The 27722-nt window shown below is 46.6% G+C and overlaps 1 protein-coding gene across 1 annotated transcript in view; it reads left to right on the forward strand.

The window, feature by feature from the left end:
* The window catches only part of LOC137618206 (tigger transposable element-derived protein 4-like), a 61928-nt gene extending 34565 nt beyond the window's left edge, over positions 1–27363 (forward strand). The window contains exon 2 of the mRNA XM_068348318.1: positions 22153–27363. Coding sequence (XP_068204419.1) covers positions 22209–24542 — 2334 coding nt within the window. The 5' untranslated portion in view covers positions 22153–22208 and the 3' untranslated portion in view covers positions 24543–27363. The remainder of the gene's footprint in view (positions 1–22152) is intronic.
* The last annotated feature ends 359 nt before the right edge of the window (positions 27364–27722 follow it).

The raw sequence follows: 27722 nt of genomic DNA on the forward strand, positions 1-27722 counted from the left end.
CTCGAAAGAAGGCAGTAAAGGCAATAGTCCCTACACTCCCAAATATTGTACTAAACTATAATAATACGGTAGTCCTTTCCATTCTTTCTCTCTCCCTGTCAGCCAGTGCCACCAGGTACTAACCTAACCCGGTAGTATACCTTTAAAACTAATGTATAAGCCAATACAGTAGCCAGTATTCCTGCAGTATAACAATACAGCAGTTAGAAAACTACAGTATATAATGATACAGTAGTATAAAATTTCCAACATATTCTGTGTATCCTTTCACAGTCCATTATTGAGACCGATTAAAAAATGTTGAGGTGAAGTATTCCTTCAACATCCTGATGAATCCTAGATCATCGGGACACCAATTATTACCATTCAGCATTAATATTCTACAAGTGGAGGAGTTATTGTTAATATTCACTGACTCCGGCTCTATGTACGAGAGTTAGTTATTCCACACTGTATTTTCCCTAATAATGAAATTAAAAAACGGATTTTGAGCGAAGCGAAAAATCTATTTTTGGGTGAGGTAGCCATGTCGTCCTGATGGAAGTTCCTTCGTTAGTAGTTTCCTAGGTTATATTTGACTACAGTGATATATCCCAGAGAATTTACCAAAGGTATCCAGAATTCTAACTCCTGGAGCGAATATCCCTTAAGATCTTTAATAGGGGATATCGCATAATATCAGAGGACGTATTCTTGACACGTCGCATAGCTATCTACACCCCTAATAGCGTTTTCGCTTCGAGGGGAAAGTGGCAAGAATATAGGAGAGCCGTTATTAAGGCAACGCTCTTACTGTACTGTAAATAGGCGCCACCCCCGCCACCTCGTGGCGCCATCTAGCCATTCTTTGTAGCTTTGTAGGTGTAACAGATACAGTACATTAGGGAGGGAATCGTTATCCTTTTGTCAAAAGGAGGGCGGGTCCATCAGGACGACATGGCTACCTCACCCAAAAATAGATTTTTCGCTTCGCTCAAAATCCGTTTTTTTGGGCTCAGGCCATGTCGTCCTGATGGAAGTTTACCAGAGCATTAATGTATCTGGATTTTCAATAGTGCCGTTCATCTCGAGATAAATTTTCCTTTGGTCTTCTGGATCTAGAGACACTTGATGTTACCGTTATACATCATTCAACTGATCATGTCATATGTCAGTGCTTCCTGCCCCCTACAGGGAAGAGGTCTATCTGCAGTCCTGGGACTATGCATAAGATGAAGGAGAATGATCTTGCGTCTAGGGACCATTCTGACTCTACTGGGTTGAACCTGGAAAGAGCGTCCGCCGTCACATTGCGGAATCCTTGAAGGTGGACTGCTGACTAGTGCCATCTCTTCTTCTCCGCTAGTCGGAGGATGGCCAGTATACTTGATTCAATTGAGGCGATCTCGAGCCCTGTCGATTTAGGCATCTCATTACAACCTCGCTGTCTAGGACCTGACGGATGTGGATTGAGCAGCGAAATTTCAGTTTCTTCAGTGAGAGAAAAACTGCCTTGGCTTCCAAAAAGTTGATGTGGAAGGTTTTGAAGAGGGGAGACCAGGTTCCTTGGACTTTCCGATGATGAGAGTGGCCTCCCCACCCCTCCTTTGAGGCATCCGTGTGAACGGTGGCTGACGGTGGAGGTGGTTGCAAGGGTACCTTCTTCTTTAGGTTCTTGACCTCCGACCATGGCTTGAGTAGGGATCGCAGACGATTTGGTATAGGTCTCTTTAGATCTCTTCGAGCGTTTGATGCGTATTTTCTCCAAACTCCTGATGCATCTTTTAATTGTGCTCTCAACACTGGATCTGCCACTGATGCAAACTGGAGGGGCCCCAACACACTCTCCTGTTGCCTTCTTGATATCCAGGCGGATTGAAGGAGTTTCCTAACAGATCCCGCTATCTCTTTCCTCTTCTTTGATGGAATGGAAAGGCAGTGTGACTGTAAGTCCCAGTGGACACCCAGCCACTGGAACGTCTGAGCTGGAGAAAGACGAGACTTTTCCAAGTTGATCTGGAATCCTAGATGTTCCAGGAACTGGATCACTTCCTTGGAGGCTTGCGTGCACTCCTCCTTGGATACTGCCCACAACAGCCAGTCGTCCAGGTAGACTACTACCTGAATTCCCTTTAGGCATAATTGATGAATGACTGCATTTGCAAGCTTGGTGAATACCCTTGGAGCTATGTTTAGGCCAAAGGGCATGGCTCTGATGACGTATTGTCTTTTCTGTAGTTTGAACCCTAGGTAGGGGGAAACTTGACGGTTGATTGGTACGTGCCAGTACGGATTCGTCATGTCTATGGAGACTGTATATGCCTGTTTGGGCAAAAGGGTCCTTATGTGGTGAAGCGTCAGCATTCTGAACTTGTAGTTCACTATGAACTTGTTGAGTGTTGATAGGTCCAGAATGACTCTGAGCTTTTCCGAGTCCTTCTTCGGAACACAAAATAGCCTTCCTTGGAATTTGATGGACTTCGCCCTTCTTATAACTCTCTTGTTTAAGAGTTCCTGAACATATTCTTCCAATATGGGGGTTGAGTGTTGGAAGAATTGAGGGAAGTTGGGTGGGGTTGTGTTCCAACTCCACCCTAGTCCATTCTTGACTAGGCTGTGGGCCCAGGGATCGAAGGTCCAGTGATCCTGAAAGAGGAGAAGTCTCCCTCCTACCGGTAGCATCTCACTTTGAGTGCTGGTTGGAGGATTTACCTCCTTGGCCACGTCCATGTCCACCTCTGTTGCGCCTGCCTCTGGAGGGGTGCTTAGAGGATCCTCGAAAGGAAACTTGTGACTTCGGCCTAAAGGTCGTTGACTGCCTTTCGAAAGCTGGGGTGAAAGCGGGCGACTGTGTCGCCACCGTCTGGGGGACCAGCTGGAAGGTGGTGGTTGGCTGTGCTACCGTCTGTTGCACCGTGGCCATGGGAAGCTGTTGTTGTAGCCTGGGATGAGAGGGCACTCTTGGTCGTTTCGTCTTCCTTTTTGGCTGGGGACTCTCGTCAGCGGAAGACTTCCTCTTGGAGGACAAGCCCCACTTGGAGAGGAGATTCCTATTCTCCGTTGCGGCTTTGTCCACGACCTCTTTGACCACTTCGCTTGGGAAGAGGTCTTTTCCCCAGATGTTGGAAGCTATCAGCTTCCTTGGTTCGTGCCTCACCGCAGCCGAAGCGAACACGAACTCCCTGCAAGCCCTACGGGCTTTAATGAAATTAAACAGGTCTTTGGTGACCGTCGCCAGATGAACCTTGGCGAAGACCATGTACATGTCTGGGGTTTCTGATATGCTTGCAATTGTCTCTAGCCCCGTCTGCAGAGACATAGAAGCGGCAAAACGTTCTTTTGTCTCCTGCTCTCTGCGCAGGAGAAAGTCCGACAACTTGGGGAGGTCTTCACTGAACTGTCGTCCGGCAATGTCTGCCTCCAGCTTCCCGACTGTGAAAGTGTTGTGAACATCTTTCCAGTCCGCATCATCCGATGGAAAGGTGAGGGAAAAGGGTCTACACTCCTCGAGTGTAGGACAGGGTTTCCCTGCCTCAACTGCCTTTAACGCTGCCTTAAACCCTTTGTCCATAAAGGGAAAGGCACGAGAGGGATCAGCAATAAAGGAAGGGTGCTTTTTGCTGAGAGCCGGCACCTTGGAGCTAGTAAAGGCCCTCTCTTTCAAGGTGTTGGTAAATAAGGCCTGGGCCTTGGGGAGGTCAAGAACGATGACCTCTTTCGGCTCTGTCTCCTCTTTGGACGAAGGTTCCGTCCTCAGGTGGACATAGCAATCCAGATAGGCCCCTTTGCTGGGCCAGAACTCTACATCGTCCACTGGGACAGTGCCCAGTTTCTTGGAGAGGAAGATCTTCCCCCCTGACATCGGCATATGCTCCGCATACCTCCAAGGATTGACGTCAGAGAAAGCAGGAAGATCTTTGATGTTTAGCTTCTTCGGGGCTAAACGCGTCGCCACGAGCTGGTGCATCTCCGTCCGAAGAGAGGCCTTCTTCTCAGACGATTTCTTTTGCATGTCCTGGAACATGGACAGAAGTGAGTGCAACGTACTCGTGATCGAATCTAACTGGGAGGCAGAAGAAGAGGTCGAAGGCACTGGCTCGGCCACCGTAGCAGAAGAAACCGAAATCGTTTCGGCTTTCTCGGTCTCGCCTTCAGGGGGTACGTCATCCTCCTGTTCCAGTTCTTTCACCAGGAGATTGTGTTCAGTCTCCTCTGAGACAACCGACATGTTGTCCTCAAGCTGGATGCCTTTCAAGGCGTCCGATACAACAGATTCTATCGGAATCTAGACGAGGGGAATCTCAGGTTGAACCTGGGGAACGATTGCATCTGAAGATGCCCTAGGGAACACAGTCCCTCATCCTTTCATTAGGAAAGTATGGGCCAGAGGTGTTCTTCTGAAAACCCCTGACCCATTTTCGCAGCGTCTCTCTTGCTGCATCCCTTGACTCTGTAGACTTTTGATCATCAAAAGCCTCCTTAACAAGTTTGTCACAAACGGTACATACCTGTGGGTCCCAGTATTCAAGAGATCCCTTCGTGACTGCGCAGCGAGCATGGGCCCTGCACATGTCATGGCCGCAGAAGTTCCTACTGCGGACCCTGCAGAAGTTGTTCCCGCACTCGGGATACTCCTCCTGTAAAGAAAGAAAAGCATATAAGTATTCGGTGAAATTCTCAGATTTCATCATACATATTTTTTTAAAATTATATAGCTTAGGATAGGGTAAGCTAGAAAAAGGAAAAGACACCTTGTGTCTCCTGTCCAGCCCATTGCTGTGACCTCCAATATTGAATACTAAATTCTTAATGAATTTGGGAAGATATCCTTGGATATAAAGTGTCTTCTTAACACTGTCTTCTAGATTCAATATTGGGGAATTGGTAATGGTTGTTAACCATTAAAAAGGGCAGAGAGAATCGCTCTCTTAAATGTGATGGTCTCACAATAGACTGCCCATGAGCACCTTGTAGGTTGGAAAAAATTAGTGTGGGCTACAGCACTGACTGCCGGCGGCATGCCGGTAGTACTGCCGCGCCTGTCGGCATGTGCCGGCATGTTCTGGGCTATGGAAGGCAAGCACTGCCTTCAGGGTGATGGGCGGCAGGTCGCCGGCAGTTGCTCTGCCGGCGGCATGCCGCCAGTACTGCCGTGGTTCCAGGCTTAAGGAAGGCAAGTACTGCCTTCAGGATGATGGGTGGCAGCCGGCAGTTAAATGTCTAGACTTTGGGTGGCCGGCCGTCGGCAGACAACATAGTTTCCGGCGGCCGGCCAGAGTATGCCTATTGCCTTTGGTCGTAGATCAGCGGCGCCCATGGCAAGTGGCGTCAGAGCTAACTGCCGGCAGGCGTCCAACGTGGCTGCCGGCTGCCGGCAGTCGGCCCAGAATGAGGAAAGGCAAAGGAAAAGAAGGATGGAGGAAGGCAAAGGCTCAGCCTTGCCGGCCTACATCCGGAATGAGGGTTCAAATGGAAGAGGGAATTAAATTCGGGCTTCCATCCGACCATATCCCATCCATATTGGTAGCATGGATATGGAAGGCAGTCCAAGGGAGGGCTGAAGAACACTCAAAGAAAGATGGGGGCTCCTGCCGGCAGCCGGCTCAGCCGGCGGCAGGCAGGAGACCCCAGGCCAATTCTTCAGACTACCCATAGGGTCGAATGTAGAATGACGGCCAGGGTGTGTGATGGCTAGGCAAACACAAAAGGGATAGCAGGGGAGGGGCAAGGGTCCTATTGGTGAGGTAATACCCGAAGGCACTACCGACCTGGGCAATTCTGATCCCATAGTAGACGACTTCATAGTTGGGGAATTCAATTCCCCAGGTTGGGTTAGTCTAGGTGAGAAGGCGACACCCAGGACGCAGTCTCAAAAGGGAACGGAATCCCGTACCAGAGATCTTAGGCAGGGGGAGAATTCAATTTTTCGGCTTAAGATCTACCAGCACAGGACTGTCTGCTAGGCCAAGGGAGGAGGAATTGTCATATAAGACCTCCAGGGTATGGCCTAGGGAGGTCTAGCCTCCTGTAAAGGCAACCTAACCTGACTTGGGAAATCATTTCACCAAGACGGACGGATGCCAAACACAGACATTCTACTCTGATGTCCCGTTCTAAGCTCGAAACCGACTCAGTGGTTAAGAGAAAGAAACGGAACGCCCCAGTAAAGATTTGCCAGAACTCAGTTCAGGGCAAAGCTAACCGAGGGTAGCCTAGGCTAGTCAGAGGGAAGAGGAATTGCTCTTAAATCCCGCCATAAGATTGGTATTGGCTTGAAAGGTATAGGATGTGTCAGTCTCCCCTTAAAAGACAATACAAGAGCAATTGGGGAAATGTATGAAAGTACACTGAAGCCCCTAGGCTAGTAGCCTAGGTGCAGTGAGAATCGTTCACCGAAACTCTCTCGTATACTATCTTGGAAGAGGAAAATTTTATGCAGTAATATCTTAAATGTATAAAATATTGCCTGAGCTTCAGTAAAACTTTACCAGGAAGGTTATATCATGCATGAAGTGTGAAGGTGCCTAGGCTAGGAAGCCTAGCACTCGTGAGGCTCGATATACTTAGCCAAATTCACGACAACAAGGACATAATATAAAAATCCCTAGCTAAATTGCTAAATAGCTAAAGTTAAAAAGCAAGCGATGCCGGGAAAGTCGTTCTGGCTAACTAAATGTACAGAAAGAACGACCGCGTCCATGACGCTATCCGGCTGGCAACAGCTCTTGTTACGCATTTACACAATTCAAAGATATTACTTAACTTTCCAGAAGCAGATGAGGCTGGTGAAGACATCATTGCAACGAAATAAGTCCAAAATAGCGAGAGATAACACGGGATAAACACCGGTCAGCAAAGCTACAAGGGAAAGAATGGCTAGATGGCGCCGCGGGGTGGCGCCTATTACCGTACAGTAAGAGCGTTGCCTTAATAACGGCTCTCCTATATTCTTGCCACTTTCCCCTCAAAGCGAAAACGCTATTAGGGGTGTAGATAGCTATGCGACGTGTCAAGAATACGTCCTCTGATATTATGCGATATCCCCTATTAAAAATCTTTGAGGGATATTCGCTCCAGGAGTTAGAATTCTGGATACCTTTGGTAAATTCTCTGGGATATATCACTGTAGTCAAATATAACCTAGGAAGCTACTAACGAAGGAACTTCCATCAGGATGACATGGCCTGAGCCCAAAAATATTAATATTGTAGGAGGTCACCGCAATTGCCTGGACACGAAACACAGATATGTGTCTTTCCTGCTTCTTTTCTAGCTCACTATCCTAAGCTTTTATAAATAATAGTAAATAATACTTTGTTCCAGCAAGGAGTACTTACCTGGAACTACTTTCTTAGGAGTATCTTGGATTCTCCTCCCAACCGACCAGATTTTTTAGTAGTTTCCCCTATCTCCGTTTTCTCTAGTGGGGTCCCTCCGTGGCGGATGGAGACTCGCCCTGAGGCGACCTGGGTCAGAGTGCGAGAGCATGGACCTAGGTCTCTGGTCGCGGCGCTGATCACATCTCGCCGCTCTCTCACATCCCTTCCGACCCTTTGTGTTACCACGTGGTTCCCTCGTGTTTCCCTCGTGTTTCCCTTGTGTCTCCCATTCCTTTGTGCCACCTTTGTCCGCCTCCTTTCCCAGTGTCTTGTGTTGCTTGGTGTTTCCTAGTGTTGCATTATGGAATCCCAACGTCGTTGCCCCGGGCCTAAGACTGGTAAGTCCTGTAGTGCGTGGTTTTCGAAGCCCGAGGTAGACCCTCATTCGCTGTGCTCCTCGTGCAGGGGCAGCGTGTGTTCCCCATCGGCCACATGTCCGGAGTGCGCAGCATGGTCCGAAGTCCAGTGGGCTCTGTACGCCACAAAGAAGAAGGCGGCGGCGAAGCGGTCCCCAAAGAAGGTAGGCGCCGCTTCTCCTTTGGCTTCTCCTGCCACCCCTTCCGAGCGGTGTTCCCCGTCTCCCTCCCCTACCCTGAGTAGGGGATGAGGTACGTCCGTTGCGGGGAAACGGCCCATTGCCATTCCCCATGAGTCTGATTTCATTGATGTGGGGGATGTTGTTGTGTCGTAGGCATGAGGGGGTGGGAGTGTGTTCGGGAGACGAGGCTCTGGTGCCCACAGGGCCCGTCTCTACGAAAGATCCGGTGTGGGCGAAGGCGGCCGCGGCCCCTTGCCCCGGTCCGTGGCATAATGTTTCAGGTACCGCAGCGCCCGGGGGAGACGCAGACAAAGAGAGGCATCCAACAGGTTCTTCGGACCCCGACTCCATCATCTGGACGGCTTCAAGGACACCCTTCAGGTCGCTGATGCGCCAAGAAGAAGAGTTTGAGGGGTGGTTCGCGTCGAGGAAGGCCCTACGGACTCCCCCAGCGCTGTCGTCGACACTCCCGCCTGATTTTATGCAGCCCTTCACGCCGATAGAACGACGACAGGATCCCGCATCAGTAACAGAGGACTCAGAGGACTCGACCAGCTCCTCCTCCAGCTCTTCTTCCTCCTCCTCGTACGACTCATCATCTACAGAGGACGACGACTCCTGGGAGGGGAGAAGGAAGCGGAAGAGGGCCCGCATGTCGAAGTCTCGTTCCCGCTCGGGCCCTTCCAGAAAGAAACCAAAATCGTTGAAGCGGAAGAACAAGCGTAGGCGCCCTTCCAAAGACAGGTGGGCTCAGGCAGCTTTCCCCCATAGCAGGTCGACCAGGGCATCCGCCGCTCCGTTGTCTGCCTCCTTGGCCTCTGGAGCTGTCCCTATGCCCCTGCCACACTTGTCGACAGCCTGACCCGCACGCCGGTCGAAGCCCTCGACTCAGGTCGGCTTTGCCGTCCCTCGGCCCGCCAAGTCACCGGCTCCATCCGCCCAGCAGAGAGAACCGCTGTGCCGGCTCGTCAGCTCGTCACATGGACCCGGTACCTCGGCAGCTCTACTAAAGCGCCCTGGATACCCGGTGGTACATCGTGGGACCCATGCACCACGGCTCTCCCCGAGCGTAGGTAGACCCATGACGGCTACCTCCGCCTCGGCGGCTCCACCCATGGCGGAAGGACCCACCCCATCCATTTGCCCGGAAGAGGAAGACGGAACCTCCCACATGGACCCATCCGGGCTCGCAGATGGGCACGACGAAGAGGACCGAGTGGCCGACGGTTTGATGGACGTCGGGGACTGTACGTTGGATGAGGTCTCGTCACACAGGAAGGTTCTAGCCCTCATCAGGCGGCATCATCGCCTAGACAAACCTAAGCCTTCGACGGAGCAGGCTTGGCTCTCGGGGCTGGTGAGGATGGAGGATAACCCTGTCCAGCAGAAGCTGTCCTTGACCCTCCCCCTAGCTCCTGACCTCAAGCTTGGTAGGGAGTATGTAGACCGGTACGTCGCGGGGCAGGCGAACTCCCTCAGGGCCCAGGGGTCCTTCAAGTTGCTTCCGGGTTTGAGGACCCAGTAGCGGTTCTACTGTACATCCCCGACGGTCAGCACTCAGTGCCCCGTTCGGTAGAGGCAGCAGTGGCCGCCCTCAACCAAGGCAACACCGAAGATAGGACCGTCTCTGCCCCGGTGTGCTTTTCCCCAGCCGAGGCTTCCATGATGGAGGATACGGCCCAAGACATTAGCAACGTGACCTCTTGGCTTGACTGGTGGGCCTGTGCGCTGGTGAGCTACAAGCTGTCCCACGATCTAGCGGTTCCGGAGAACCAGGCTCTGCTTCAGGAACTCATACGCTCAGGAGGGAAGGCGATGAAATTCCTCACCTTTCAGTCTCTCACTCAGACAGCCAACTGAGTACTTCAGCGGGGAGACACGATCCTTAACAAGCTGTCCCGCAAGCTCCCCGAACGTGAGGCAAAACGTTTGAGAAACCATGGAGAGAGTCCGGAGGCTGAAGGAAACAGCGGACCCCAGACACTCAGCCGTGAGAAGACGACCCTCGCACAGAAGGGTTGTACCAGAAGGGCCCCACCCTTCTACAGCCCAATCGAGGAGGGACTCCCCTTCATCAGCCTGGCAGCACCCTTCTCAGGCTCCCGTAGAGGAAGATCAATGCCTCAAGCCTCCTTTAGGCCTAAGTACTCCGGCTCTAGGAGAGGCCGTTCGAGCCGCGCCTCTAGAAGGAGGTAGGAAGAGAGGCCCCCTCTCCTGCCGAAGCCTCAGGTAGGGGGATGCCTCGAACACTTTTGGCAAGCTTGGCGGAACAACGGAGCGGACCCGTGGTCCATAGCAGTCCTGAAGGAAGGATACAGGGTCCCCGATCATCGTGCGGAATGGCTGGCACCCAAGGACCCCTTGAAGAAGGCAGCTTTACAGGAGGAGGTGTCAGCCATGTTGAACAAGGGAGCGCTGGAACTAGTGGAGGATCCATCCCCAGGGTTCTACAGCAGGCTCTTCCTGGTGGAGAAAGCAACAGGGGGGTGGAGACTGGTCATCGACCTCTCCGTCCTCAACAAGTTTATCAGCAAGACGGACTTCAAAATGGACACTCCGAAGTCAGTGCTGACAGCCTTGAGGGAAGCGGACTTCATGATGTCCCTGGACCTCAAGGATGCATATTTCCAGATCCCTGTCCACCCCTCCAGCAAGAAGTTCCTCAGAGTGAAGTAGGGTTCCCAGTCTCTGCAGTTCAGGACCCTTTGCTTCGGCCTGTCGACGGCCCCTCAGGTGTTCAAGAGGGTGTTCGCCACAGTGTCGGCCTGGGCACACAAGAAGGGGATCCGACTGATCCGCTACCTGGACAACTGCTTGCTTCTTTCAGCTTCAGAGGCAGTTTTGAAGGAACAAGGCGTGGAGTTGTTGCAGTTCTGCAGGGACTTGGGAATCACCGTCAACATGGAGAAGTTGCAGCTGGTTCCCTCCAACAGGATGACATACCTGGGAATGGTCCTAGACTGGAAGTTGGGGAAAGCATTCCCCTCCACGGAGAGGCTCGAGAACTTGGGTCAGGTCCTTCTCCCCTTCCTAACAGACGTACCCAGGAGAGCCAAGGATTGGCAGAGGCTGATAGGTCACCTGGTATCTCTGGAAAAATTGGTTCCCCAGGGAAGACTCAAGCTGAGAGAGGTCCAATGGAACCCGAAAGAGCTCTGGTCCCCGGGGGAGCCTCCGCAAAGGGTTGTCGGCGTGTCATCGGAGACGAAAGAGACGTTGAAGTGGTGGTCAGACAGGGCGAACACTCTAAAAGGGATGCCTTTCGCAACCGCCCCTCCAGAGATGTTACTCTTCACGGACGCATTGAAGGAGGGATGGGGAGCACATCACCAGGAAGAAACTGCAAAAGGCAAGTGGTCCCAAGAGAAGAAGACCTTTCACATAAAAGTGCTCGAGTTGCTAGCGGTCCAAAGAGCGTGCATGAAGTTCGTCCATCGTCTCCGAGGAAACACTGCGGCTCTCATGTGCGACAACGCCACTGTGGTAGCCTACGTGAAGAATCAAGGAGGGCTCAAGTCAAGAGAACTGTGCGACCTCACAGCGAAGATCCTGGATTGGGCCGAAAAAGAACACATCGAGCTGACGGCCAGGTTCATTCCGGGGAAAAAGAACGTCCTAGCCGACGGCCTCAGCAGGATAGGTCAGATAGTAGGCTCAGAGTGGTCCCTACACCCGGAGGTAGCCCGGACACTCCTAGACAAATGGGGGTTCCCAGTGATAGATCTGTTTGCCACGAGACTCAACACCCAGCTCCCGGTATTCTGCTCTCCAGTCCCGGATCCTACAGCAGCATTCAAGGACCCCGTTCAGCATCCATGGAACGGACTCGACGCATATGCCTTTCCTCCCTTCGGAACACTCAGACAGGTCCTCAACAGAGTCAGACAGTCAAAGGACCTGCGGATGACTTAGGTAGCACCCTGGTGGCCGGAGAGAGAATGGTTCGCAGACCTGAAGGAGTCAGCAATCCTCCCTCCGTGGCCCCTACCAGACAGGGAGGACCTCCTTCGTCAGCCACACTTTGAAAAGTCCCACGAAAACCCCCGGTCTCTCCGGCTACACGCGTGGAGGTTATCAAGCGTTTGTTGAGCAAGGAAGAGTACTCGTCAAGGACCGCCATTAGGATGACAGGTTTTCTGACTGATGTAGTCTACCAGGCGAAATGGGCTACGTTTGTAAAGTGGTGCGCCTCCCAGAACCTGAGGCCGTTAGATGTGTCTATTCGCGAAATAGCAGATTTCCTGGTCCACCTGAGGGATGACCTAGGAGTTTCCATCCCGGCGATTAAAGGAGTTCGAGCCGCCCTGGGCCAGGTCTTCCTCCTCAGAGGACTCGACCTCAGAACATCCCGTCATATCTCTATGCTCATCAAGAGTTTCGAACAGTCAGGCTCCCCCCACTCCTCCAGAGTGCCGCAATGGGACGTAGCCAGGGTGTTCAAGTTCCTTTCCAGGCCACCCTTTGAACCGCTCAGGAACATTCTTGATAAGGACCTTACTCTTAAGACGGACTTCCTCCTAGCCCTAGCCTCCGCCAAATGAGTCAGTGAGCTGCACGGGCTGTCGTACGAGGTCTCACACTCAAAGGGGTGGAAAGACCTGAGTTTTAAGTTTCTCCCGGACTTTGTAACCAAGACCCAAAATCCTGCCTTCTGGGATCCCAAGTTCGAAAGCCTTTCGGTCCCAGCTATCCCACGTTCGGACAATCCTGAAGACTTATTGTTGTGCCCGGTCAGGGCAGTCAGGAAGTACCTAGAGAGGACAGCCAGACTTCAGCTTGAGATCAAGTCTCTTTGTCTCAGCGGGCCCGGTTAAGAAAGCGATGTCCAGAAACACCATCTCCTTCTGGCTCAGACAGGTCATAAAGAGGCCCTATGACAGCGACGGTGCCACGTTGCCAGGTAAACCTCGACCCCATGATATTAGGGGTCTCAGCACCTCCTTGGCCTTTGACAAGAACATGGCAGTGGGTCAGATCCTGAAAGCAGGTACGTGGGCCAGGTAGTCTACGTTCACCGCCCACTACCTAAAAGACTGTACAAGAAAGTCCCTGGACTCCTCCTCCATCGGGTCGGTCATTTCCGCGCTCCAACAGGTTTAAGGTTGAAGCCCCAGGGAAGCCCGTGGGAAGTAATTCCAAGTGACACAAGATCCTCCTTACTCCCCCCCCCCCCCTTTCCTGCTTTCCCGTTCCCTTTCTTTACCCTTCGCCCATGTGAGAATTGATCGTTGGAGACGCCCATGCTCGGATGAAGATTGTAAAGAGGTGAGTTATAGAGGCACTAAAAAGGTTTTTGCGAAGTTCTCCCCGAGTCTCCTATCCCATTTATGGTGGTCAGTCAGAACCTACCCTTCTATCTAGGTTCAATCAGTTAGTTTCATTTTGGGTCTCCCGGCCTGTAAGTTCACCCCCTCCTCCTAAGGTATAAGTCTCCTAAGAAAGTAGTTCGAGGTAAGTACTCCGTGTTGGAACAAATCACAAATTTTAAGTAATTTGTATTTTTCCTAACAGTACTTACCTCGAACTACTTTCGGGTTATGGCCCGCCCAGCCTTCCCCGAGTGTCTTACAGGAGTTCGTAGGTATAGTTATCAAAAGCTTACTGACGACTGAGACCTAGGTCCATGCTCTCGCACTCTGACCTGAGTCACCTCAGGGAGAGTATCCATCCGCCACGGAGGGACCCCACTAGAGAAACCGGAGATAGGGGAAACTACTAAAAAATCTGGTCGGTTGGGAGGAGAATCCCAGATACTCCTAAGAAAGTAGTTCGAGGTAAGTACTGTTAGGAAAAATACAAATTACTTAAAATTTGTGATATTTTTAAGCATATGTATTTATATCAGTGATATAAATAACCCTTTACTCATTTCACTCTTTCTTTCCTTACAAGAGGAGCCTAAGGTGAAGTGTGCAGTCATGTTCTGCAACCACAAAAGTAGGGACTTTTGTGGCAAAGAGATGTGCAGGTCTCATGCCCCTTGCTCTAACGCAACTGAAACACTGAGGTACAGTATTGGGACCCGAAGGGTTGCACCGTCTGCTTGGCTCTGATGACCGAGGGATTTGGTGAAGATATCCTTGAGACTACGGAGTCAAGGGATACAGAAAGAGAAACTCTTCGGAGGTGGGTAAGAGGGTTCCAAAAGAACTCTCTGGGACCTTACCTGCTTAATGAAGCTACAAGATGCCTTCTGTTTCTTAAGGCCCATACCGACGCGGTTGTGCCCCAGGCAGGTCAAGCATCCTTTCATCCAGCTGACGATAGAGGCGTACATTAATAAGGCACTCGAAGGCATGGGCATCCACCAGGAACGGATGTCGAAGGTGTCTACCAACACCGAAAAGGACCTTCTGCAAGAAGATCCTGAAGAAGAGGTGGCTCAACCACCCACGGAGGATGAAGGATCCGTATCTACGATAACGGAAGACCCTCAGTTTTCTGTGACGGCATGTCAACTTCTTCGGCCCCAACTCCCCATCTTGAGCTACTGATAGCCAAGAGCGAGGCGCTCCTAGGACAACTTTAGCAGATGATGGAATCGTTCCGCAAGGAACAACAGGAGATTAGGAGGGAAGTAAGAGAAGTGAAACGCCCGGGCGCTTTCAAAGGCTCTCATAAGCCTATCAAGGTCTCTGACTTACCTCAATGCTCCAAAACCAACCCCTGGAGGTATGCAGATCATATGCCCATGATGAATGGGAAATTGTACACCTCCGAGAAGATAGGGGCCAAACCCCTCTAAGATCTCCAATTCTGGCCTAACCTATCGGCATACCCAGAATGTTACGTGAGATTGCGGGATGAACCAGCATCTCGTGAGGAGACGGAACCAAAAGGGGTCATGATCTTTGAGCATGACAAGGCACAGGCTCTCTTATCCAAGAGCCTAAAGAGAGCTGGTTACACCAACTCTAAGGTTTCAGCTTTGAGCAAGATGCATTCTACCTTCATTGCTCCTTCCTCCAGAGCTTTCACCTTTTCGGCCAAAGCTCTCGACTGTGTGCTGATAGCAGTTGATGTGGGCAAACCATGCCCAGTGCTAGAGGAATGCAGACCATTATCTCTAGCCATGCCTACCAGCGAGAAGGAATGGAACGAGGTTCATCTAACCTTCTCAGTCTCTAAACTGGATCCGGAGATAGTAGGTCAGTTCAATGAAAACCTTCCAAGCCTGTCAGAACATCTTTTGAGAAGGGAACAGGAGACAAAAGAGAGACTAGCAGCTTCTTTGTCTCTTCAGAACTGTATGGAGATGTGTGCAGGCCTTTCCAATACCCCAGATATGTACACGGTCCTAACCAAGACTCGCATGGCTACCCTTGTTAAGGACATGTACGCTTTCATTAAGGCCAGGAGGGCCTGTAGAGAGCATGTGTTTGCCGCAGCAACGGTCAAACACGAGCCCAGGAAGCTGATCACTTAATGTATCTGGGGCAAGGACCTCTCCCCAAAAGAATTGGTTCAGGAGGTCATCGCAAAAGCCGCCACGGAGAATAGGAACCTTCTCTAGAAGTGGGGCATGTCTTCCGAAATCATCCTCAGATGCTGGTCCCCAACTGAAAAATAGTAAGACAAAGAAGCCACACAGGCCTGCACAGCATCCAACCATGACCACAGTGCCCCAAATGGTAGCCCAGCCACAAACCACCTTGCAAATGGTGCCCCAGCAGCTGGTAGCTCAATCGCCTGTGTTCAATCCAGGCTTTGAGAGGCACACGACTACCTTTCGCCCCAGAGGTAGAGGTTCAAGAAGAGGCTCCTCAAGGGGTAGAGGAGGACGTGGTTAAGGTGGTAAACCCTCAGGAACATCTCAGCAATGAGATGCTCCAGGTAGGAGGAAGACTCTTCCACCTTCGGGATCGTTGGACCTTCGGTCCCTGGGCCCACAGCCTAATCAAGAATGGACTCTGTTGGAAATGGAACAAAATTCCACCCCCTTTTCCTCAATTCTTCCAACACTCCACCCCCTTATTGGAAGAATATACCTCAGTACTCTTGAATAAAAAAGTAATAAGGAAAACGAAGTCCATCAAATTCCAGGGAAGGCTGTTTTGTGCTCCCAAGAATGACTCGGACAAACTCAGAGTCATTCTAGACTTGTCTCCACTGAACAAGTTCATCAAGAACAAGTTCCAGATGCTTACCCTGCAACACATAAGGACCCTGTTACCAAAAGGTTCGTACACAGTCTTGATAGACCTGGCAGATGCTTATTGGCACCTACCAGTCAGCCGCCCCCTCTCCTCCTACCTAGGATTCAGGCTACAGAAGACAAAATATGCCTTCAAAGCCATGCCCTTCGGGCTAAACATAGCTCCAAGGATATTCACAAAACTTGCGGACACAGTCGTCCAACAGCTGCGCTTAGAAGGCATTCAGGTAGCGGTATACCTGGACGACTGGCTGGTGTGGGCAGCATTCAAGACAGCTTGTCTGCAGGCAGCCACAAAGGTGATTCAGTTCCTAGAACACCTGGGCTTCAAGATCAACCACAAGAAGTTTCCCTCGCCTTTCTCCAGCTCAAGAGTTTCAATGGTTAGGAATCCATTGGAACTTGCAGTCACATCGTCTCTCCATTCCACCGAAGAAGATGAGAGAGATAGCGGGATCTGTCAAGAGACTACTGAAACTCAAGAAGATTTCAAGACGCCAACAGGAAAGAGTATTGGGCTCTCTCCAGTTTGCAGCAGTGACAGACCCAGTGCTAAAAGCACAACTAAAAGATGAGTGAGGAATCTGGAGAAGATACGCATCAAACGCTCGAAGAGATCAACAAGGATTGACACCGACTCTACTGCGAACGCTCCTAAGGTCAAGAGCCTGACATGAACAATTCCCTTACAACCACCTCAACCTTCAGTGGTAATTCACACAGATGCCTCACCGGAAGGATGGGGAGGCCATTCCCATCAAAGGAAAGTGCAATTGAATTGGTCGCACCAGTTCAAGACCTTTCACATCAACATCCTGGAAGCTATGGCAGTCTTCCTAACATTGAAGAAACTATCCCCTCGCAGATCAGCCCACATCAGACTGGTCTTGGACAGCGAGGTAATAATGAAATGTCTGATACGACAAGGTTCGAGATCACCTCACATCAATCACGTGATGTTAGCTATCTTCCACCTGGCAAGGAAGAAGAGATGGCACTTATCAGCAGTTCACCTGCAAGGGTTCCGCAATGTGACAGCGGATGCTCTATCCAGGCAAAAGCCGATAGAGACAGAATGGTCCCTAGATGCAGACTCATTCTCCTTCATCTTGGAAAAAGTCCCAGAACTGCAGATCGACCTCTTCGCAACGAGTGACAACAAGAAACTACCTCGATATGTAGCCCCTTACGAGGACCCTCGGGCAGAAGCGATGGGTGCCATGTCTCTCGATTGGAACAGATGGAATCACATCTATCTGTTCCCACCAACCAACCTCCTGCTGAAGGTCCTCAACAAGCTGAGATCCTTCAGAGCAATGGCAGCAGTAGTGGCCCCCAAATGGCCCAGAAGCAATTGGTTCCCTCTAGTTCTACAACAGAAACTGAAGCTGTTCCCTATACTGAACCCAGTTCTATCCCAACTGGTTCAGAGGTCGACTGTCTGCGCTTCATCCTTGAGAACCAAAAACCTACATCTCATGATTTTCTCGCCTTAGCAGCCAAGAAAAGGTTTAGGATCTCAAAAGACAACATCGACTTTATAGAAGAACACAAGTCAAAATCAACTAGAAGACAATACGAATCGTCCTTGGAAGAAGTGGGTTTCCTTCGTGAAAACAATGAAACCGACAGAAATTTCAAGAGATTTCTCCCTCTCCTTCTTCATCTACCTTCATGAATAAGGCCTAGCTTCCATCACAATAACTGTGTGTAAGTCAGCGTTGACTAGACCTCTTCTTTACGCCTTTCAGGCGGACCTTTCAAGTGAAATCTTCAATAAGATTCCGAAAGCATGCGCTAGACTCAACCCAGTAACCCCTCCAAAGCCCATATCATGGTCTTTGGATAAAGTCTTGCACTATGCTTCGAATTTGAATAATGAGGATTATACCCTAAAGGATCTAACACAAAAAGTGATATTCCTGTTAGCTATAGCCCCAGGGGCTAGAGTTAGTGAAATAGTGGCCTTATCCAAGAACGAAGGTCATATTCAGTTCACAGAAGAGGGAGAACTAAACCTTTTTCCCGATCCTACTTTTCTCGCCAAAAACGAGCTGCCCACCAAAAGGTGGGGTCCTTGGAGAATCTGCCCTCTGAAGGAAGATGTCTCTCTATGTCCAGTAGAGTGTCTTAAGGTCTATCTTCGAAGAACTTCAGACTTCAAGGAGGGACAGCTCTTCCAAGGCGAAACCTCAGGATCGAACTTATCCCTAAAATAACTGAGGACAAAACTCACCTACTTTATTCGCAGAGCGGATCCTGACAGTACACCCGCAGGTCACGATCCTAGAAAAGTTGCTTCCTCGTTGAACTTCTTTTAACACATGGACTTTCATAGACTCCGCTCATATACGGGTTGGAAATCATCCAGAGTCTTCTATAAACATTATGCAAAACAAGTGCACGAGATAAAACAATTTTTGGGCTCAGGCCATGTCGTCCTGATGGAAGGTTCCTTTCAGTAGCTTCCTAGGGTATATTTGACTACAGTGATATTCCCAGAGAATTTAACTAAAGGTCTCCAGAATTCTAACTTCTGGCGCGAATATCCTTAAAGTTTCCTTTTAGGATATCGCATAATATCAGTGGATGTATTCTTGACATGCCACATAGCAATCTGCACCCCGCATAGCGTTTACGCTTCGAGGGGGAAAAGTGACAAAATAAAAGAGCCGTTACAAAATTCTCCTCCTCCGTTACTGTTTGAGTACTCAGATGGCGCCACCATCGTCGGCCATCTTCATCCCTTTCTCTGTAGCGCGTCAGCTCGGTGATTTTTCCCAGTGCTCTTTCGTTATTTTGGATTATAATGCAATCTCCAGCGTCTTCTGCCTCTGGAAAGTTGAGTATTTAATTCTTGTATTGTATAAATTTAGCTCTGGCCGTAAAGTAAAGATTTAACTCGAAATAATATGTTTTTGGCAGAGCTATTGCCTGGACCGGAGGCACCTTCAGCGCTGTCGTTCGTAACACATGTGTTATTTAGTTAGCCAGAACGACTTTCCCGGTATAATAGCTTAAATAAATATATTTAGCTATATAGTCTTCATTGCTAGAAATAATTTATATTATGCCGATAGTATTCTTTAGTTTCGGCGAATTAGGTAGCCGATCTTGTTGATGCTAGGCTTCCTAGCCTAGGCGTTTTAGATTATTCTCTTGCATGATATAAATGGCATTTCTGGCGTTATTAATTTTAAATGAAGATATTAGGCAATTTATACATGTAAGATATTTGGATTGCATAAAAATTTTCCTCTTCCAAGATAGTATACGAAAGAGCTTCGATGAGTCAGGTGGTCGATCTCACTGTAACTAGGCTAATAGTCTAGTGGCTTTAGTATTCTTTCATACAATCTCCCTGGTTACCTTTATATATAAAGTAATCCCTTCTTCCCTCTGAGTGTAGCCTATGGCTACGATCCTAGCCGCTCTTGCCTTGAATTGTGATTCTGGTAAGGTTAGGCTAGGGTTTTCTGCCCCTTTACCAAGCCATTGTTGATGAGCTTTGGGTTTGGGTCAGAACCTCAGAGTACTTGTCGTGTGCCGGCAGTTGTCCAATAGGGTGAATGTACTCCCCTGTTTGACTTAGTTGGTTGACATAGGAGGCCTTGTCCCCTAGATAGCACTTGGAGGGGTCATGGGATCCCCTTCTCCCTGTGGTCTAGCGACTAGTCCTGTGCCTGCAGACCCTAGGCTGAAGAATACTGATTATTCTTTGGCCTAGGATGGCTCAGGCATGGGAACTCTGTTTCTCTTTAAGTTAGGTGACGGCTTGATGATGCCGGTCCCATTACTGTATTGGCAGATCCTAGGCTGGAGAACGTACTCTCCTTATGCCTAGGATGGTGCCGATACTGAAACAGAGTTTCCTTTATGTGTGGTAGGGACGGCATGCCGCCGGCTCCTCGCACACCTTATACAGGACCCTTTTCCGTCCCATTCTGTCCCTTGGTGATGGCCTAGCCATCACATCTCTTTGTCCGCGGTCCTACAATCTCACCGATTGCTGGCGGGTTGTAGGGCCGGCTCGGTCTTCTGTCTGTATGGCCTAGTCATTCAGCTTTCCTATAGGACATGATGTTCTGGGATAGCTGTTTCGGCAGGTCTAGCTGCCGGCAGGAGACCCATTTGCCTTAGAGTGTTCTCCAGTCTTCCCTTGGGCTGCCATCCGCTGACTTTGTCCGACTGATACCGGCATAGCTGCGGATGGGTGGAAGCTTGATCATGATATGTTCTCCCCTTCCATTACAACCCTCATTCAGGAGGAAGGTAGTGATACAGTGGCTAGTGCCACCACCCATTCATCACCCTTCACTCCTTGCTTTCTCTCTCTCTATTGGCTAGTGCCGCCAACTACTAATCTATCTGGCGGCTGCCGGCTACTATCCTTGCCGGCAAGATACAGGCTAGGCTTGTGGTCCAACAGCCATTGATTCACTGTCACATCTGACTCTGCCGGCAGTGTCTGTACTTGGCCACTACTCGGTCTCGAAGGATATGGGATAGGATTGGATACGTGGGCGAGAGAGCCGATACAACTCCTGATCCTAGTGTGCTACAACTAATACGTTTCATATAAAACCATTTCTTTTTGCAGACACCATCTTGACGGTTGCTTAGAGTTATTTCTGTCTGTTTTCATAGCTTTTTGAGTGATTTTGTGATCATGGATGCTTTGGCTTCTTCCTCATCGACTAAGTTGAGTACATTTTTCTTGTGCGTTGGAGAATTTTGCGTTTCCACCCCATTACTATTCGATGTGTATGCTTTTTATTGCCTGTGGCTGGCGCGTGGTCGGCGCCGGCGTCTGTTTCCAAATCGCTCAGAAATGCTTACAGTAGTTATTTAGTCATATTATTGTAAGAATAGGGGGAACCCCACAAAGTCAGGAGTTCCCTCCCATTTGAAGATTCAAAATCATTCTGAACCAACTGACGTCCCTAGTTGACTTAGATTGCCTGCTTTCACACTCCTTTTCCTTGGGATGAAGTGGGCTGAGAGGCGAATGGCATTCACTTGTGTCCAATGATGCATCACTACCGCCAAGTGGCAAAGGTGAGACAGAGCCTCCTTGCTTGTTGACAAAAGTCACCTCAGTTGTGTTGTCACTCATCAACACTACAGAGTGATCTTTGATGGCATCTGTGAAGTGGAGTAACGCTATATACACCACTTTCAGTTCTAGATAACTTATGTGGAATGCCCTGCATCCCTGTGTCCACAGGCCAGAAACTTGCTGTGTATGTAAATCTGAGAACAATACGAAATCTGGTGGATAAAGCTGAAGTGGTAGCAGATTCTCCTCCTTGACTGATCAAGCAAGATCTAATTTGACATATCTAGGGCCTCTCAGGAGAGCGGATGGAGGGTCTGATTACCGAGATTTTAGTGGCCATTGAATGGACCAGAGGTGCATTTCCCCAAAGGGCACCAATTTCTACAGAGAGGCAAGATGTCACAGGAGTTTCTGCCAAAGATGGCCCTGAAGAAAATTCTTCCTAAGGAACTATGCTGCAGCCTGCTGGAGGTGCTGTAATCTGTCTCACGACAGAAGCAGTCTAGCACGAACCGAGTCAATGTCCATGCCTAAGACATATATATGCAGTGTTTTTATTTTATATGACGCTAATATACAAATACTACACACAATTTTTTTTTATAACACATGAGGTTTAGTGTCTACTGATATCTACGGATTTCCTTATCAGTGGAAAGAGATGGAACACAATTACCAAGGATAAGGAGGGCCAATTGGTGCATATATATATATATATATATATATATATATATATATATATATATATATATATATATATATATATATATATATACATATATATATATATATATATATACACACATATATATATAAGTGAATTTTCTTTTTGTTGTTCAGTTGTGACTGCTTATATTACATTGTATTATCATTTAAAGTTAAAGTTTTTGTTTGAAAATTACAATTATGCATTTGATATATATATATATATATATATATATATATATATATATATATATATATATATATATATATATATATATATATATGTATGTATGTATGTGCTGTATAGTTTTCATCATATATGTATTGTATGTTTCAGATACTCTGTTCCTGTATGGTAGTGCTCAAGTGTTTCCATCCCGATGAGAAAACAACATGGATGACTTACATCGTCTAAACAGTGGCAGTTGCACTGAGCTTGAGCGGTTAGCAGCTGCAGCAGCAACTATGGGTTATTCAGATTCCCTTGTAGCAGTCCATCAGCCTCCCCTATCAGTTAGTGGTCCAGTGTTACCTCATCAGTTTCCTACTGAACATTTTCAGCGTCAGTATGCTCGTAGTGATACACACCCGCGTCCTACTTTTGAACAAGTACCACGGCCTCCTCCCACAGCCCATCATCAACCTGCTCCTCCTGCACATGCTCATGCTCCACCACCTCCTCCCCCTAATATTCAATACATTACAGATCGAACCCCACATTATGGCAGGACTCAATATGTTACAATTGATATGCAATATGCAAATCCAAATAATATTATATCAACCCCTACTCAACCGGAGTCTCATTATCAACCACCAGTTACTCCAGAACGAGTAGAACCAACACCAATAGTAACCCTAAGTGATGTGGGAGGAAATTCAATGAAAAAGAAAAAGGAGTCGCAGGAAGTAAACAGCAAGAAAAGAAAAAATGAAAATTATGAGAAGGAAGGTGCATGTCAAGGTGTGGAAGACAATTCAGAGTTCAAAGACCCCAGAACAGTTTTAGAAGTTCCATCTCCTATTGAAGACCCTGAAGGTGGTGGTTTAGTATGGAACTGTAATTTGTGTGACACTAATTTCCCTTCTTCTCAAGCTTGGCAAGACCACCAACTTGAACATCAAAACAGTGTGAATAAACGAAGGAATGGTTTGTCTCTTGAAGTGAAAATTGAAATAATCAAGCGCATTAATAGTGGAGAAAAGCAATCAGACATGGCCGAGGAATATATGGTTAATCGTTCCACTATAAAATCTATAATGAAAAAAGCAAACAGTTACTTGCAGTGCTGGAAAAAAGGGATGTTTCATCCTGATAGTAAGCGTTTAAAAGGCCCGAAACGAGAAGATATTGAAGCTGCACTTTATTCATGGTACAGGCAAGCTATAGCCTCAGGAGTACCTGTATCAGGTCCTATTCTTTGTTCAAAGGCATTAGCTTTTGCTAGCAAACTTGGTCACGCTGATTTTAAAGCTACACATGGTTGGTTAGATCGTTTTAAGAAAAGGAAAAATATTGTCTTTGGTCGTGCTCCATCATCTAGAAGAACACAAGAAAAAGAAGTTAGTAATTCTGCAGAGGTAAAGTCAAGTGAATGGCAGTCCTCTATACTACCTCAACTTTTATTAGAATTTGAGGCTGGTGACATATTTGCTGTTGAAGAAGTGGGCTTCTTTTATCGTGTATTACCAAGTGAGGCACCTTCTTTAGCTGGCGAACATTGTGCTGGAGGAGTTCGAAGTAGACAAAGACTGACAGTTTTATTATGTGGAAATATGTCTGGAGTTGAAAAGTTTCCTCTTCTTGTAGTAGGTAAGCATTCTAAACCATCTAGTTTCCGACATGTTAAAAGCTTACCTGTACAGTATATTTCTAATCAAAAGGCTTGGATGAACAGTGATAGTTTTAGTGCTTGGTTACAAGATGTAGACTCTTGGTTTGTACAACAAGGAAGACGTGTAGTAATCATTGCTTCATCTCTTCCTGTGCATACTAAAGCTCCTCTAGGCCTTCGTGCTGTGAAACTAGTACTAACTCCCCAGGGGTTCCATGGACCCTTAAAACATGGTGTTGTAATGGCTTTCAAGCGAAATTATCGCCGTGGGCTCATGGAAACTCTTATCAATCAGCTTCAGAGGGAAGGTCCTTGTGATAACAAAAGAGTAAGACGATTGAATGTCAAGTTGACACTCCTGAATTGCCTTCATCAACTGGCAGCTGCATGGCATAGTATAAGTGATGTGAATATCAGTGGAAGTTTCACACGTGCAGGCATAACCAAATATTGGAATACCCATCCACCTCCCCAAGAACAGTCAATGGGTGCTGAGAACCTTACGCTTTTTCACCGCTTACAAACTCTTGGTCTTGGTATTCCTGAAATAACATTTGAAGATTATATTCATTTTGATGATGATGTTCAAGTTTGTAACCTCAATAATGATGACGATATACTAGCCATTGTTACAGGAGCTGATAAAGATGATGATATGAAATATGATGATGAGGAAGATGAGGATGAAAATGAAAAAGGAGGTCAAGAGGAAACTGGCCCTTCCTTAGAGGATGTTGAATCTGCCCTCGCAACTTTAAGGAAGCACATCCAATACCAAGAAGGAGCACAAGAAATGTTTCGTGTTTTGGCTCACTTGGAGTACCTTATCTATAAGGGTCAGGTTGGAAGAAAAGGTATAGAAGTTCAGACAACAACCCCTAGTACCCATTGATCATTTTTTAAAAATATGTTCAGGTTATGATTTTACTTAGTTTTCTTTCTGGGTTTACATTTTCCAAATGACATTTGTAGTTTCAGGAATTCTAACTGCATTCATGATCTGTCGATGAAATTTAGAATGCTGTACAGTTTTATTTATAGTGTTCTATTACTTTTGTAATTGTTTAAGGGATTGACAGTTGTTTATTCAAACCATTTTTGTTTATTTATTTACATTCTATTTTATATTCAGGTACAGATCTTTGCTTTGTCCATGTTGATTCTACCCAATATAATGGTTTGTAAAGTCTGTTTATATCACTAATTGATAGCTTGATTTCCATCATAGGATGACAGACAAGTTGGTGAGGGGACCACTGCAAACTTCCAATGTGTATTGAGCTATTAACATAAAAATGTATCTATTTTCAATTGCATGTTTTACTCTCAGAATATGCTTTTCCATGTTATTATCATTGTATTGTTTGGTTAATGTTTTATTTAGTTTTGGCACGAAAAACTCACTTTACAACAGCCTGGGGTATTGTCAGTATCTTTACAGACCTGCTTAAGGCAAAATGAATTCAGGACAGCTGTCTGCTCATCCAGATTTTTAAGTTGAAACGGTTGTTCCAAGTGCTGTCGGTCAGATTAAACACATTCTGGCTTTGCTAGTGAGAGCTTTGACTAATTCAATCTTTTTCTTAGGTAATTTTCCCATTTCATGATTTTTTCCAGTCTAATTCTACTTCTCCTTCATTTCAATATTCAGTGATTGTTTTGACTTATCAAGAATTTTAAACCCCTTGTACATCTGAAAAACTACCGTACTCTATATTGATATGTGGGTAGTAGGTACAATATAACCTATATTTGATGCTTGCAATATACTATAACTTTCACCGATATACCAGCCCCTCTATTTCTAATGATGCAAGCACTTTTCTTTCTCTGGGTGAGAAGCTTAAATTAACAGGTGCTCTTTGTTAGCTTCTGTTTATCTAACCCTATAGTTTCTGTCTCAACTCTCCAAACTTTGGAACCACTCAGCACAGACTGAGAGACTAAGCACAGCAGGATCTTTAGGGCATTGTACTGGTGCAGCTGTTATACCTTCTTCTGGTATTACTTTATTTCATGATCTCTTGTTATTCCTCGAATTCCTAGACTCTTAGATACACATTCATTCAGTGGCTTGTTAGCTCAAAGTTTCTGGTAGTCAGTTTCTGAGGAGCAAGATTCTTCTCATCAAAATGGCTATTCAGGACCATAAGTAGTGATGGACTTTTGGTGCCAAACCAAATGTAAAATTTTCCAAAAACAAAAGCAATTGTTTTGGTAACTACCATAGCTTACATATTTGTTATATAACAACTTGAATGACCATTGTCTGCCAATCAGAGGGACTTGGGAGTCTGAATGTGCAAATGCCCAAGCTGGATCCTTCTTGTCTGTGTCTTTAGATGAGAGCTAACACCTTAAATGTATTTGGGAAATTTTGGGTGGATTTGTATGGGCCCCAAAAATCTCTTTTCAAAATTGCTCATTCATTATGTTACTCAAAAAGATTGCATTTCAATATTCTGGTGTACATTTTTTCCTTTATTTGTGAGTAGAATGTTCTTGTGGTTATCCTCATACTGAAGGTAGGTTATGAGTTGTATGAACGATGTTTGTTGTGATTGGCAAAGAGTGGACGACAGAATTTTTTTAAATGTCTTTTATCTTTAAGTTTAATGAAGTCTTTGGCAGGCTGATATTTTTTATGATTCTTTGGCTACCTACTTCATGGAGGTTTATTTATTCCATACAACTCATATCTTTCATGTAAATGTACTGTAGCGCATAGTGGTACCTTAGAGATCGAACATACTAGTTCCAAAACCATTTTTCGAATGATGAATCAATTTGGCTGGCACAGGCAGGAGTGGACTGTAGCTTCAAAATATAAAATGTATTTATTCGATTGAAATTGTTCCTGCAGCTCTCAGTCTGCATGATCTCATACGAATGAATGATTTTTAAATTCAAGCTCATCCGGGTCCTGCCTACACCAGCCGAATTATCATCTACTTGGTCGCATCCTTAGACTTACATTGGGGTCTGTAGAAGAATTTGTTCTTAAATGAAATGGGAAAAATAGGGCAAATTCAAGTTACAGTTGGACAACTAAAAGGTTAATGACCTATGAAACTAAACCAAAATCAAATGCTGAAACGAATAAAATTTGGGACACATATACAGGACAACATTATATGAACTCATAGCACCATCACCCGAGTGGTTTGTAAGTCAGGCATTACTACTCTATAAAGCTGGATGTGAGGAATGCATATCTCGACACAATGAAGTTTGGGGTGTCTGACACTGTTACCTTTGTCTGTCTCCTAATGTTGGATAAGAGACATTACAAATTTATCTGTTAAAAATCCGATGGTTTTTACTTTCAGTGCTATATATGAAAAAATTTTGAATTTTAGATGTACTTGCTTTAATAGTCTAAAAAAATACTGACCATATTGTTTAACAAACCATTAAACGGTAAATATTTGAGATAGAAAGAATTGCTAGTAGCCTAAACAATTTTCTATAAACATTTGTCTGATTTTGTATTATCATACAGTGATGACATTCTTAATGTTCTTTTCAGTGCCTTTTGAATGTTTTAATTGTTATGTCACAATACCAATGATCTTAATTTTACCAATTGTTTACCATTCAACTTGTACTAGCTTTTAATTATTGTATTAGGTGTTTACATTTTGATGGTATGTATCCATCTGTTCACCCTCAATTTTAATATTCTATAGCAAATTTAAGAAATTTGTGTTTTTGTAAATATGTTATTTTTATAATAAAATAAATTTTTGAATATACTTACCCGGTGATTATATAAGCAGCAGAGCTGCAGCTTATATAATCACCGGCTAATTTTAATATTGAAAACTTAACAATAGTTACATTTTTTATGTCATTTAAGATTTATTTACCCTCATACCTTAGTGAAGATAAACTGGCAATAATCTTTTGTTAAACATTTATCTTTTCCATTTTCAATAGTACACTGATAGGATAACCTTTCCCTTTGTTAACAATACTGTACCAGTTCCTAGGTTTTTTTTTTTTTTTTTTTTTTTTACACACATATCTGAAACATGGTTCTCGGGAAAGTAGTCCAAAATTCAGACATTTT

This window comes from Palaemon carinicauda, chromosome 24, assembly GCF_036898095.1.
Source record: "Palaemon carinicauda isolate YSFRI2023 chromosome 24, ASM3689809v2, whole genome shotgun sequence".
In the NCBI taxonomy this organism is placed as follows: Eukaryota; Metazoa; Arthropoda; class Malacostraca; order Decapoda; family Palaemonidae; genus Palaemon; species Palaemon carinicauda.